At 45.8% G+C, this 13,872-nt stretch overlaps 3 protein-coding genes across 3 annotated transcripts; all 3 read left to right on the plus strand.

The window, feature by feature from the left end:
* The first annotated feature begins 10,274 nt into the window (after positions 1-10,274).
* On the plus strand, positions 10,275-11,360 carry LOC104731726 (large ribosomal subunit protein eL32y). Its single transcript, XM_010451201.3, has 2 exons — positions 10,275-10,465; positions 10,892-11,360. Exons 1-2 carry the CDS (start codon positions 10,376-10,378, stop codon positions 11,201-11,203), a joined length of 402 nt encoding a protein of 133 aa, XP_010449503.1. The 5' UTR covers positions 10,275-10,375; the 3' UTR covers positions 11,204-11,360.
* Positions 11,361-11,863: 503 nt separating this feature from the next.
* Positions 11,864-12,876, plus strand: LOC147930522 (uncharacterized; the record flags this gene model as incomplete). Its single annotated transcript, XM_087476911.1, has 1 exon — positions 11,864-12,876. A coding segment is annotated over exon 1 (888 nt), but the record flags the coding sequence as incomplete, so codon positions are not given.
* LOC104731727 (uncharacterized) lies at positions 12,803-13,717 on the plus strand. The gene has a single exon (XM_010451202.3). It carries the CDS (start codon positions 12,877-12,879, stop codon positions 13,612-13,614), a length of 738 nt encoding a protein of 245 aa, XP_010449504.2. The 5' UTR covers positions 12,803-12,876; the 3' UTR covers positions 13,615-13,717.
* The last annotated feature ends 155 nt before the right edge of the window (positions 13,718-13,872 follow it).

Here is a 13,872-nt window from a genome sequence, read left to right on the forward strand (position 1 = left end):
GGAGAGAATTTTGCCTTCCGATACTTGTATAAATGTACTCAGTGCAGCCCACAGATTAAACATCCAAGAAAACTTCTTAATCAAAGATAATGTCAGGCTCGATCAGCAGCGTAGAATCCCCGTTGGTTGGTAATGACGTGCCGACGTTCTCGAATGCCGAAGCTATCGAAAGAGGGATGACGTACTTTCCGAATATCCGAGCTCCCTAGATGTTGATGTTCCGCGTTAAACCGGAAGAAAGGCGCGAACTGGTCGAGTTTCTTCACGAAGTGGAAGATCGCCATGCGGAATATTCCAGTCGTATTGCCGCATCAGAACAAGTACAACGAGATCCGCTGCTCAAACTTGAGATGCTGGAATCTCACCCAAAGGATTGGATCAAGAACGGGTTCGACAAGATAGCTGACTTGCCGCGATGTCTTGTTGCGTACTGCAATGAATGCCGAAGTGAATCAGACCGGAAGCCGATACACTTGGATCCTGCCTTAATTGGCGATTTCATTCCAGGCAATGTTAAGCCGTTCTACATTAACCGGCGCGCAACAGATGCCGAGCTTGCCGAGGCTGACGCCTTTTTCCGTCAGGTAACCGTTAACCTCTTTTCCTTTTTGCTTTTCTTGTAAGCGATCGAAACTTGCCTCCTTCGTACTAACCCGTTGTTGATCTTACGTATGCAGATTGAGGGTACGCACCAAGAATTGACTCAAGATCTTCAGTATTTTCATATGAAGAAGGGCAGAATCGATCGTCGATTGAGGACTCTGGAATCTGAGATTGCCTTACTCAAGGCGAAAAGGAAAAGGACTACTGATCTGCTTGACGAATCCGAACAAAAAATCAGAGCGTTGGAAACTCATTCCGAGGATTGGGAAAAGACAGGGTTGCAACAGCTATGGCCAATGCCGAAACGACGAGCATTCGTGAGATTGCTGCGAATGGCGAACCAATTTGAAATTAGAATATTTTATTTTATTATTTTATAAAACCTAGCTGCAATGTAATGGGCGAACTTGAATTTCGCTTAGAATAAAATTTCCATAATAATAAAAGATTTGCGTTGCTGCTTTATTTGAAAAATGTATCAGAGGCGAGACGTCTCCCGGCTTACAACAGACAATTTCTATTGATTGATGGTTACAACTTTCAAATCGACTCGAGCATCAAAAGTTAGGGATGAAGTGTTGACAAAGTGTGTTTAATCGGAGAGCGAGATACTGGGCTTGGCTTATCTCCTTTGTTTTAGTTCGGATGCCGGACTGCGAAAATATTCTCTGGGTTCGGCTAACTGTTCCGTCCGAACTAAAGTTTGGGTGCGAAATAAATACTCTGGGTTCGGCTTACCCCAAAAAGAAAAAGCGGGTGTAGAAAAAATACTCTGGGTCCGGCTTATCCCTACATAGGAAGGTCAGGCGCGACTCTGGGTTCGGCTTATCCTGAAAATAATGGGTCTTTATCTTAGCTGATCACCTGGCCAGGGTGTCAACGAAGTGAATTTATTGTGGACTAATACTTTTTCTAGATCGGGCTGAGATATGTATATATATATATATATATATATATATTATTTTTTTATTTATTTTTTATTTTTTATTTTTAAGGAAAACTTCCCTTTCCATCTCGCATTAAATGCGCTGCGCGGTCTTCGAGAGTTATTCTCGGGACCTCGCGAAAATCTCGCTGCACGCTGATTGGTGGGTTCAGTGGCGGTTGCTTTCTTAATCCTGTATAAATAGGATTGAGAATCTGAGAAGATCATTCTAAAAACCAAACCTTCCCTAAATATTGAGTAAAAAGATGGTGACTACTTGATCTGCGTGGCTGAGACGAGCTCGGGAGAGGTTGGCCACTTCGTCGAGCGGTTCCAGTCGAGCCGAAACATCAGATAACCCCTCCGCCCAAGAGGGCGTAGAGACTTTTCGAGTCTGCGCACCTCCCCCACATGTCGATATGGCGGGTGTGGAAGGGAGTCCCGTGTGTCAAGAACTCCGAAGGTATCGAGCTCGCCGCTATAGGCTGGGGGCTCATTTTATGGCGAGGCGCCGCAGATTGACCGAAGTCTGTCTGCTTTATCGTTTGGACGGGACTATTCGGGTCCTGAACGAGATCATCGCCGAGGGCTTCTACTTGGAGAAGTGGCGCATGACCAGGCTGCTTGCCGCGCGTGCGGCGTGCCAAGAGCTGGTGGCGAACATGGAGGTGCCTATTCTTTTGGAAGCCGACTGTCAACCTCTCGAAGATACCGCACACCTGCTTACCGTGGACATCTGGGCCTACCGGGCTTCTCTAGAAAGGTTAAGGCGGTACGCCAATTTTCTGGAGTCGGCAGGCCCGATTTTCCGTGAGAGGCACTTGGTTGAAGGCCCGTGTTCCTTTTTGGAGGACCTGGTGTCAAAAGGTGTCGAAGTGCCGAGGGAAAGACTGGAGATCCTGAGGCAATCGCGTCAGTTCTGGCGAACCGAACTGGATAAGCTATCGGTGGAGGAACCGCTGGCGGACGATCTGTCAGGTCCGCGGCCTCCACTTTGTCTGCAGGACCAGAACGGTGATGGTGGAACTCCGACCGTTCCGAACTCCAAATTCGGACGACCCTTTTCTTTTCTCCTCTAGGATCCTGAGTCGTAGGAGGGAGTTTCTCCCTTTGCGTCTCTTTTTTCTTTCTTTTTTTTTTTTTTTTTTTTTTTTTGTATTTGAATTAACATCCAAAGCATGTAATGGGGATTAATCTTAGTTATCGAATCTTTATTTTGATTGGAATTATCAAAACTGCCATAAGGAATGCAAGTGAATGTTGGGTATGTTGGAAACTTTTGCACATCGGCTTGTCGCCGAACAAGATAAAGTTTTTAAACCACTCAAAAACGTTATTAATGTATTAGCTGCATTCGCTTAGTTTTTAAAAGATAAGGAATTGCCTACGTACCCCGAAGTGGGGATCAAGCCAATCGTAGTTCGTATTACAAATGAAAAATAAATGGAGTTCGGATTCCCGAAAACTCCTAGATAGAGTAACAACAGCTTAGCTGTAGTAGCGTTTCAAGTGGGCCGCGTTCCACGAGTTTTTGATTCGTTCCCCGGCCATGGTTAGGAGTTCGTAAACGCCCGGACGAACTGCTCTAGATACGAGGTATGGACCTTCCCATCGAGCGCCGAGTTTGCCAGCGTTCACTTCTTTGGTGTTCTCGAAAACTTCCCGAAGAACCAGATCACCTTCGTTGAAACGCCGCTGACGAACAGTCTTATTGTAGTACCGAGCCGCTGGGTCTTGGTAGTGTTGCATCCGAACTAGAGCTCTGTCGCGCAATTCTTCGGCAAGATCGTTGTGGTCGATCAGCATCTCATCGTTAAGTTTGGGATTGTCGACCATCATAGTGCGACGAAGTGTCGGGACTCCTGCTTCAGCCGGGGTAAGTGCTTCGAGACCATATGCGAGGGAGAAAGGGGACAGTCCCGTGCTTCGCCGCGGGGTTGTTCGGTATGACCAAAGCACGCCATCCAGGTGATCTGCCCACGCTCCTTTCCTTCGACCGAGTCTTTTTTTGAGTCCGTCGACGATCGACTTATTCGTGGCTTCGGCTTGACCGTTGCCTTGCGGGTATCGAGGAGTCGAAGTGCTGAGACGGATTTGCCATTTTGTCAGGAAGCGTCTAGTGATCATCGAAGTGAATTGGGTACCGTTGTCGGTGACAATCTCATATGGGATTCCGTGGCGACATATGATGTTCTTCCATATGAAATTGGTCACGTCTAAGGATTGGATCCTTGTGAAAGATTCTGCCTCCACCCACTTGGTGAAGTAATCGGTCAGCACCAGGACATACTTCTTGGATTTGGAGGCCGGCAGAGGTCCTATGGCATCCATGGCCCAACGCATAAAGGGATACGGAGCAGTGACGGTGTTTAATAGTTCAGGCGGGACGTGCCGCATGGGCCCATGGCGCTGACAAGCTTCGCATTTGGCCGCGAAAGTTTCACAATCGGCCATCATGGTGGGCCAATAGTGTCCGTCCTTCTTGATTTTGAGAGCAAGTGCGCGTCCGCCAGAATGGTTGCCACCCTCGCCTTCGTGCACTTCCATCATGATGCGTTCCGCTTCGTCCCTAGTAACGCAGGTAAGGAATACTCCCGAAGCACTCCGGCGAAACAGTTCCCCGTCCAACAGGATGTACCTGGCACTTCGAGCCTTCAGTCGTCGAGCTGCCCATCGGTCTGCCGGGACGGTGCCATCGGAGATGTAAAGTTTGATCTCGGTCTGCCAATCTTCGGGAGGCTCGACGACATCCGCCATATCTTCTATTGGCTCGTCGACTTCCATCGGGACTGGGTCATCGTTGATGAGGGCGATCTGGCTATCCGGATTAATGCTGGGAGCCTCGATGCATTCAATGGGAATGGTACGCCGTAACTCGGGGTCGGAGCAGTTTGCCAGAGCTGCGAGAGCGTCAGCTGATGCGTTCTCGTTCCATGGGACCTTCGTCAAAGAGAAAGACGTAAATTCGCCGGATAACGTGCGGACCAACTGTCGATATGCTCCCATTCGCTTGTTTTTGGCATCAAATTCGCCGCTGAACTGGCTGACTACGAGTTGGGAATCACAGAAGACCTGCAGGTGTTTGACCCCAAGTCCCTGGGCTAGCCGGAGTCCTACGAGAACGGCCTCGTACTCGGTTTCGTTGTTCGACGCCTTGAAATTGAGCTTTAACGCCTGCTCGAGGATTTCTCCGGTGGGGGAACGTAGTATAAGTCCGACCTCGGATCCCTGATTTATTGACGAACCGTCGACGAACATTGTCCATTGCTCCACCGCGGGAGTGGGATCGTCAAGCTCGGGTGACAGTTCGGTGATGAAGTCAGCAAGAACTTGTGACTTCAGACTTGGGCGAGAACGGTATTCGATGTCGTACTCGCTGAGTTCGACTGCCCATTTTGCCATGCGCCCGGATTGAAGGGGGCTATGAAGGATGGTTCAGAGCGGTTGATCGGTAAACACGACGATAGAGTGTGACTGAAAATAGGGTCGGAGTTTCTGTGCTGCGACGATCACTGCAAGAGCCAGTTTCTCCAGCGTGGGGTATCGCGACTCCGCGTCGTTTAGTGCTTTGCTTGTGTAGAAAATGGGCTTCTGGTCTCCGCGATCATCTCGGACTAGCACCCCGCTAACTGCCGAACTGGAAACCGAGACATAGAGATATAGTGTTTCGCCGTCCTCCGGTTTGACCAAAACTGGGTGGCAGGTCAGATATTCCTTCAACTGGCGAAAGGCGATTTCGCATTCCTCGTCCCAATGGAAGTCCTTATTCCCGCGAAGAAGTTGGTAAAAGGGGAGGCACTTGTCCGTTGATCGGGCGATAAAACGGTTCAGAGCAGCGATCCGGCCGGTCAGGCGCTGTACTTCTCGCTTGTTGGTCGGTGACGGGAGTCCTAGTATGGCTTTGATCTGCTTAGGATTTGCCTCTATTCCCCGTTCAGTGACGATGTACCCCAAGAATTTCCCTGAAGTTACTCTGAATGTACACTTCGTCGGGTTTAGTTTCATCTGGAATTGATCCAAGATGTCAAAACATTCTGCCAGGTGTTGGACGTGCTATTCCGCGATCAGAGATTTGACCAGCATGTCGTCTATATAGACCTCCATGGTTTTGCCGAGCAGTTCGGCGAACATCATGTTTACTAAGCGCTGGTAGGTTGCTCCGGCGTTTTTTAGTCCGAACGGCATCACTTTGTAGCAGTAGGTCCCCCTATCTGTGATGAATGCCGTTTTTTCGCGGTCAGCTGAGCTCATGGCGATCTGGTTGTAGCCTGAGAAAGCATCCATAAATGAAAGCAACTGGTTTCCAGCCGTGGCTTCGACGAGACGATCTATGTGCGGTAGAGGAAAACTATCCTTAGGGCAAGCTTTGTTGAGATCGGTGAAGTCCACGCAAACTCTCCACTTGCCGTTTTTCTTTTTGACCACCACCGGGTTAGCCAGCCAATCAGGGTACTGGATTCCATGATTTGATCCGCCTTGAGTAGTCGTTCCACTTCGTCTTGGACCGCTTTGGCTCGATCCGGGCCTAGGCGCCTGCGCTTCTATCTGATCGGCTTGAACGTGGGGTCGATATTGAGCTTGTGGCACATGACTTCGGGGCTTATCCCGACCATGTCCTTTGTTGACCAGGCGAATGTGGAAGCCCGAGATTGCAGGAAAGCGATCAGCTTAGCCTTTATGCTTTCATCGAGTTCAGCCCCGATACCGACAGTTCGCGAGGGGTCGGAAGGGTCAATATTCGCCTGTAGGATCCGACACTCCGGAGACTTGAGGCGATCTCGCTCCGGCTTTCGGGGACCGGTGAGATGGTCCCCGCTCTGTAATTGCTATGCGGCCTCCGTCTTCCTCTGCTTCTTTTCGATAACAGAGCAGGCTCGGGCCACCCTCTGGTCGCCGTAAAGTGTGCAGATTCCTGTAGGAGTTGGGAATTTGAGGCAGAGGTGATAGGTCGACGGTACGGCCTGCATCGCATATATCCACGGTACCCCCAAAATAGCGTTGTAGATTGGTGGTGCATCAACGACTACGAATTTAGTCTTCCGGGTTACTCCGCCAGCTCGTACTTGTAGTTTTACGTCTCCCATCGACAACTTGGTGACGCCATCGTAGCCCGTCAGCGTTCGAGTTTCGGGTTTTAGTTGGTCTGGTGTGACGCCCATTTTTTCTAGCGTTTGCCAGCAGAGTACATTGACGGTGCTCCCGGTGTCAATCAGGACTCCCTCGACGTCGAAGTCGCCCATCGAGACTTCGATAACCAAAGGGTCTGAATGGGGGTGTTGGATCCCTTTGGCATCATCTGAAGTGAATGATATCGGGTCCGAACAGAGTGAAGGCTCGCTCGGAGCAGTTTGAAGGGCGCAAACTTGTTGTGCCCTCTTCTTTAGTGCGCGAACGGAGTCTGCGCAGTCCTCTGGTGGACCAAGTATCATGGTTATTCGTCCACGGGGAGGAGAATTGACCCGCTCCGGGTTCTGTCCCCTCTGTCGTTTGGGAGGGCCAGGCAGTTCGTCTGCTTGGGGCAGCTCCTCCTGATGATTGGCGGGTCCTTGGTTGACCGGCTGTTGGGCTGGGTTGGGTGGTCCATCATAACCCCGTCCGCCGCCTGCACCATGGCCTCGGTTAGATCGTCCTCCGCGCCATCCCCCTCGGCGACCTCTGCCTCCACGAGCGCTTTTTGGCTGATAAGTAGCTTCGACTTCTCCGGAGAGAAACTTCGCGTACAGGTAGTTTTTCAGGTGGACGCACTCTTGTGTGGAGTGACCGGGGTACATGTGAAGGTCACAGTAGAGTTCCTTCGGGTCGGATGTGTGCTTCTCCTGATCGTCCACCTTGGAGACTGCGTGGATGACCCCCTTTTTGCGATCCTGAGGTTCATGGTGCTTGCGGGGCTCGTGGTGTTCGACCCGGTTTTTAACCTTAGAGGGATGCGGTGGTTGTTCGTCCTGGGTTTTTGCGGCTATTCGGGCTTCTTCCTCCTCGTCCAGTGCGAATCTGGAGGCTCGATGCAGCGCGTCATCGAGGTTCTTGGGTTCCCGGATGTTGAGGTCCTTTCGTAATGGTGATCCAGGGATCAGACCCTTTATGAAGGCTGCCATTGCCGCATCCTCCGGGATGTTGACCTTTGTCAGCTTTTCCTTGAACCTGTTCAAGTAGTTGGCGATGGGTTCTCCCCGTTCCTGGGCCATCTCCCATAGATCTGAACTCGTCACGCCTCGTTCGATGAGGATTCGGTAGTTCTTGAGGAAGGCCTTAGATAAGTCATCGAAGTTGTCGATCGAGTTCGACTCGAGCCTTGTGAACCATACCAAGGCAGGACCGGAAAGGCTATCTACGAATAGCTGACAGCAACCGACATCTCTCTGTTCGTCGGTGAATCGTGCCTTTGACATGGTTGCCATGAAGGATGTCATGAACTGGACCGGATCTTTGTCTCCTTGGTAGATCGGAAGCTTCAGCTTGACGTTCGGTATGGCAGCCCGTGCTATCCGTGGAGTGAATGGTGACTGCCGAGTTACTTCGACGATCCTATCGATCTCGGGGGCCGTGCTGATAGCTCGATGGAGGAGCGTGTTCATGCCGCTAATCTGTGACCTGATTTCTTCGAGTTCGAAGCAAGGTCCGGAGTTCGCGAGGCGGGTGACCAGGGCGGTCGAGCTCTCGTGTATCCGTAAATTCGGATTTGTCGGTCGAATGCTCGACGTTGTTTGAGGGGGAGGATTCCTCTGCTCGAATTGTGCGTCCGAAAAGTCGAGACGACGAGTGAGGCCGCCCAAGTTGAGTGCTGGCGATTGTCCGGCAGAGATTTGTGATGGGGTTGTTTGGGTTACAACGGCGTCAACTCTGCGGTTGGTGTATGAGATCATCTGGTAGATCTCTTTCGTCATGGTGCCGAACAAGATTCTGAAGTCCTCCATGGAAACGACCTGCGGATTCTGGACCGCTGGCGTGGTATGAACGGGGAGGTTTCCGTTCTGTGCACCGATTTGCTGCTCCGTTGTGCGAGCATCTGCCTCGTTATAGGTTTGTTCATTAGAAGGCTCCGTGTCGAGGTTGACTAGCTCTTCGGGAGTTCGTCCTGCACCCTGGCTGGTTTCCCCTTCGGATCTGACCCCGACTGGGAGTTCGGTGGAGGTTCCGGCCAGGTTTGCGGTTGTGTTCACGCGATGACGGGAGTACACGGCAGTGACAGGCCTAGTCGAGGCGCCACCTAGTGTCGCGATGTCATCTTGAGAAGGCGTGATGCCCGTGAGATCGGACGTGCGGTTTGTTTCCGGGACTTCGTTCACGACGGAAGACATTATTGCAAGGCTTTTTAAGGAGAGTTTCCTAGAGAGTAACTTTCTAGAGACGATTTGCGTCCCCACAGACGGCGCCAATTGTAGAAACTAGGTTTTCACAATGAATTTGTTTAAGGAGGGAAACAAATTCAATAGGGTTATCTCTCTAGAAAATAGATCTAAACCTTGAAATCAAAAGTAAAAGAGAAGAACTCAAAAGGATTAGGGTTTATTGCAAAAAACGAAAAGAGAACTCAATTATTGTATTGGATTCTGGATGCTTTACAATGGAGAAGTCTCTCTTTATTTATACATATGTGTAGATCGCTAAATATATTAACTTTCCTTATATGACGAAGTGAAATATAGAAAACTGCCTTATTGCTTGAGTCGGCCGCCAAACCGAAGTGGAAGTCGGTTTCTTTCCCTCCAAGACTGAGCCTCGTCCAAATCGACTTCTCATGACCTAATTAAGTATTTAACCGGATTCCCGATTAAATAATCAATTAGTATTTCTGGTTTAGCTCGGTATGTCGGGGGTGCTGAATCCCGCACTAACACTGCATTTTCACAACATATTTTGTACAGTGACGTTCAATTTGTTATTGTATAATACTAAACGGAAACTCATGTTCCGTTTTGAAAATGCAACATAATCATACATTTTTTATTCAAAAACTTAATATATAAATAATTTAGAAATATTAACATTTATGATATATATGATATTAAATTTTGTATCGTGAAAAAACCTAACTAATATAAGATACATATGGATATAGACATTTATGAGGTAAATAAATTATTTACTAAGGCCATGAATGTTTTTAGTCTTTGGTTTTTTTTTTTGGTTTTTGACTTTTGGTATAGATTTTTAGTTTTTGCATAAACTTGAATGGTAACTTGTTTAGTATTTGATTTTTATATAATTAATTTTTAACAACATTTTTTCAAATATTAGTTAGCATCAGGATAGTTGAAAATTTTGGAATGTTTTTTAATCTTCTTAACAGTGAAAGGAAGTCATTGTCGTTTGTAATTACTAGCGTCACGCCTCCATTTTTATTTGACAACTCAAAGCTCCATTATGGCCAACAATCCATAATCTCTGTTAAACAAAAAAACTTGGTTTTTGGATTCTATTAACAAATAAGCAAAATCACTTAAAATCTAGTTTTCTTAATTTCTAGGAAATCTTTTTCTTTTGGAATCATGAATGGCTAATTAACTAGTTTTTGCAAAATTTAAAACTAAAAACTGGTTCAAAATCTAGCTACTTTTCTTCCTACGATTTTATTTATGAGGTAAAAATAAATAATAACATTTATTTCTCTTTAATTTAAGGACATATACAGTATATAGCTAAAGTATACAGTTAGTTTATTAAGTGGTAAAAATAAAAAAGGCCGGAAAATAAATTTCCATTGGGCCAAAACATGAGCCCATTTTGAATGGAATATTAGAAAACCCTAGTGTACGCTTATAAAAGGCATTTTTAGGTTTGTTCACCTCCGGCTGTCTACTACTACGGAGTCGCTTTGAAAGAGATCTTAGGAAGAAAGAAGCAAAAATGGCGGTCCCGTTGCTTACCAAGAAGGTCGTGAAGAAGAGGTCTGCTAAGTTCATCAGGCCCCAGAGCGACCGTAGAATCACCGTCAAGGTATCCACTTTTCTCCTCACTCGATTCCACATAATTTATACTTAGCTTCGTCTTAGGATTTTAGAAGATCAATCTCTAGAGTTCTATTCATCGAAATTATAGGTAGCTGAGTCTTAAAGTTTACACCTTTAGGATGCAATATGGTGGTTGATTTAAGTATTTTGATTTCAGTCTCTGTAGTTTGATTCTAGTTTTAGTTTTTGATTGAGTATCTTATGGTCTTATCTCTGAACATCCTCCATGGAAATGATGCTTCAGATTAAGCTTGTGTACTCTCACGAACATCGTTCACTGAGGTTGATTCTAGTTTTGGTTTTGACATGATTCTAGTACAACAGCTGTTGATTTTGGAATAATCTGATCTTTCTTGATATGTTTTGTGGTGATTTCTTACATTTAGACAATGTGGTTTTGACATGATATCAGGAAAGCTGGAGGAGGCCAAAGGGTATTGATTCGAGGGTGAGGAGAAAGTTCAAAGGTGTGACTTTGATGCCCAATGTTGGTTACGGATCTGACAAGAAGACTCGTCACTATCTTCCCAATGGGTTCAAGAAATTCGTTGTTCACAACACAAGTGAGCTCGAGTTGTTGATGATGCACAACAGGACTTACTGCGCTGAGATTGCTCACAACATCTCCACCAAGAAGAGGAAGGCTATTGTTGAGAGAGCTGCTCAGCTAGACATTTGTGTTTCCAACAAGCTTGGTAGGCTCCGTAGCCAAGAAGACGAGTGAAGAAGAAACTGAAGCCTACTTTAGTCGTTTCTTCTGTTTTGTTGCATTTTCCATTTTGTTATAAGACTATTTTTGATTACTGTTGCTTTTGTGTTTGGATTGAACAAACATCGAGTTTTGGTTTTACTAGTATGAAGACAGAACAAGTTAAAAGACTTTTCGTTAGAACTATTTTAGTTAAATTTCCAAAAGAATGAACCTTTTTAGATTCATAGTGTTAACGTCCCATGATGTTGAGTCGTGACAATGTTCACCATGGTTACATTGAGACCAAACTCTATCTAGCGTGTGATATGCCAAATGTTTTGTTTATGAGAGCCAACGTGACGTTACATTTGTTAGAGTGGGTTACTTTAGAAGATGGCGAGTCGTGTCATTTATCAACGGTTCAGGTTCCTTATTATGTGCAAAGTTCGTATCAGTCAGGGAACCAAATTGAGCGTTTTCAAAAAGAATACTTTTTCCCATGGAATTAACGAGGAAGAACAGTTTAATGGAGAGGCACTTAATCTGTTCGACGAAATGCCTCTGAGTGATGTTGTACTGTGAGAATGTAGAAAAGAAACGTGAGTTTGTATTTTTTTTTATGTTCGTATAAAAAGCAAATATATATATACACAACGTCAGCTCAAACGTCTTTGTATATAAAGACTACTTTGTTCTCTCTCTCTTTTGTTCATATAGAAAGTCTCTCTCCCTCTCTCCCCCTCTCTCTCCCCATCTCTCTCTTTTGTTCTCTCTCTCTCTCTCTCTCTCTCTCTCTCTCTCCTTGCTGAAACCAGAAAATGAATATCAGAGATTCGTTTGGAGATACTAACGAAGGAGAAGAAAGTGAAACGGGGAAGACCAAGAAGAAGATGAGTCCTGAATCTTCAATCTTTTCAACTATTCTCGCTGATATTGAAGAGAACCCAACGATATTGGAGGTGAAACAGATGAATTTGAGCGCTGAATTCTCAATCTTTTCACCAATTCACGCTGATGTTGATGAACAGAGTCCACCGATACTGCAGAATCAGAACAACAAGAAATTGAAGAAGACCCCAATTGACTTCACGACTACGGTACCAGAAACCCTAACTCATTCAGATTTTACCGACTTTCTCAATGAAGAACTAAAGATTCTGAGATCTGAAACAGAGATCAGAGGTCAAACGAGTGATCGATCTGTGTCTTGTAACCCTGGTTCCGATAGAGAATGTAATTGCGTAGAAGAAGGGAAAGTGGAACAACGTGAAAAAGCTAAGTTTCTTGCGGATGAGGTTATTGCGTGGCTCTTGAGAGATATGAAAGAATCCGAAATCTCCACTGGTACTGAAGTCTTGGCGTGCAACGTAAGGGATGGTGACATACTCGAGACTATTGATGAGATGTTACCAATGATGATTGGTGATGAAGATGAACAGGTGAATGATCATACAGACGGTTGTGGTCGGGTTGATGAGTTTGTTGACAAGGTGGTAGAAGAGATTGAGAAAGATGGGAGTTACTTACACTGGATTGAAGATGGTTATATGTTTGGAGGGTTGCTTGAGAATCTGATAAGAGATAGATTGAGAGAGAAAGATGAGAAGGAACAGAGAGAGGTTTCTTCATGGATCTCTAATGGGGTTGCAGAAGAAGAGAAAGAAGAAAAAAAGGATATTAAGGAGAAGAAGAAGAAGAAGAAGAAGATGACTACAGAGGTGGTCATAATGGAGAGAGCTGAACAAGAATCAACTGTGAGTAAACGTGATTGTTTAAGACGGTCGTATTTGGTTGAGAAACTGAGAGAACGACATGAGGATCTGATGCAGAGGAGAAGGAAAGCTGCTAGATTTGGATTGGAGCTTTCGTTTCTTGTGGCGGAATTTATGTTTTTGATACCTAATGAGTTTCTTGCTGGTGAAACTGGAGATTGCAGCTATATGTGTACAAAGCTACTTGGGGTCGATGAAGATGAAAAGGGTACAAGTGTAATCATAGGAAAGCTTGAGGCAGTGTTTAGGATAGTGATTTGGAAGAAGCAGAACAAGGAACATGATGTGAACCTTCCTGAATCGATTTTTAGGTATGATGATTTCATTCGTCTTTGCGCAGATGCAGTTCGAGCCTTGGGAAAGATTGTTTGGGCTATGAAAAAGGACCACTGTGAAACGCTCAAGCTTTCTGATTTGGATTGTATGTGTGAAGATTTCGAAAACGTGTTGATGAAGATAGAGCTGAAGCTAGCAGAGATGAAGCAAAGGGTTTACAGATCTGTTTCTGCGGATTATGAGTCTTTTTCAAAGTCAGAAAGGTATGATCATTTGCTCGGAGAAAAGTTCATGAAGAGGGTCATTGCTGATAATAGATTTGGGAGATCAGTGGTTGGATCTTACTTAGTAGAGATATGGCGGTCTCTGTTTCAGGCAGAGGCATTACAGGAGTAGTAGTGGAAAAGAATGATTCCAAGCAGTAGTTTCTGGAATTTTCGTGTTCTTGGACCAGAGATTTTTTTGTAGATCATTGATTGGTGAATCTGTGTAAAGTCTTTTTTTTTTTTCTCTAGAAATCATAACAATGTATCTACACACGCTTCAAGCATGATTAAGGCTAATACTTCTTTTACACGCAGCTCACTTGACAATGCAATTGATGCATATGGACTTGAAGTGATCATTTACATGAACTAAGAATCATATGTACAC

The sequence above is a fragment of the Camelina sativa genome, chromosome 12, assembly GCF_030686135.1.
Source record: "Camelina sativa cultivar CO46 ecotype springtype chromosome 12, ASM3068613v1".
In the NCBI taxonomy this organism is placed as follows: Eukaryota; Viridiplantae; Streptophyta; class Magnoliopsida; order Brassicales; family Brassicaceae; genus Camelina; species Camelina sativa.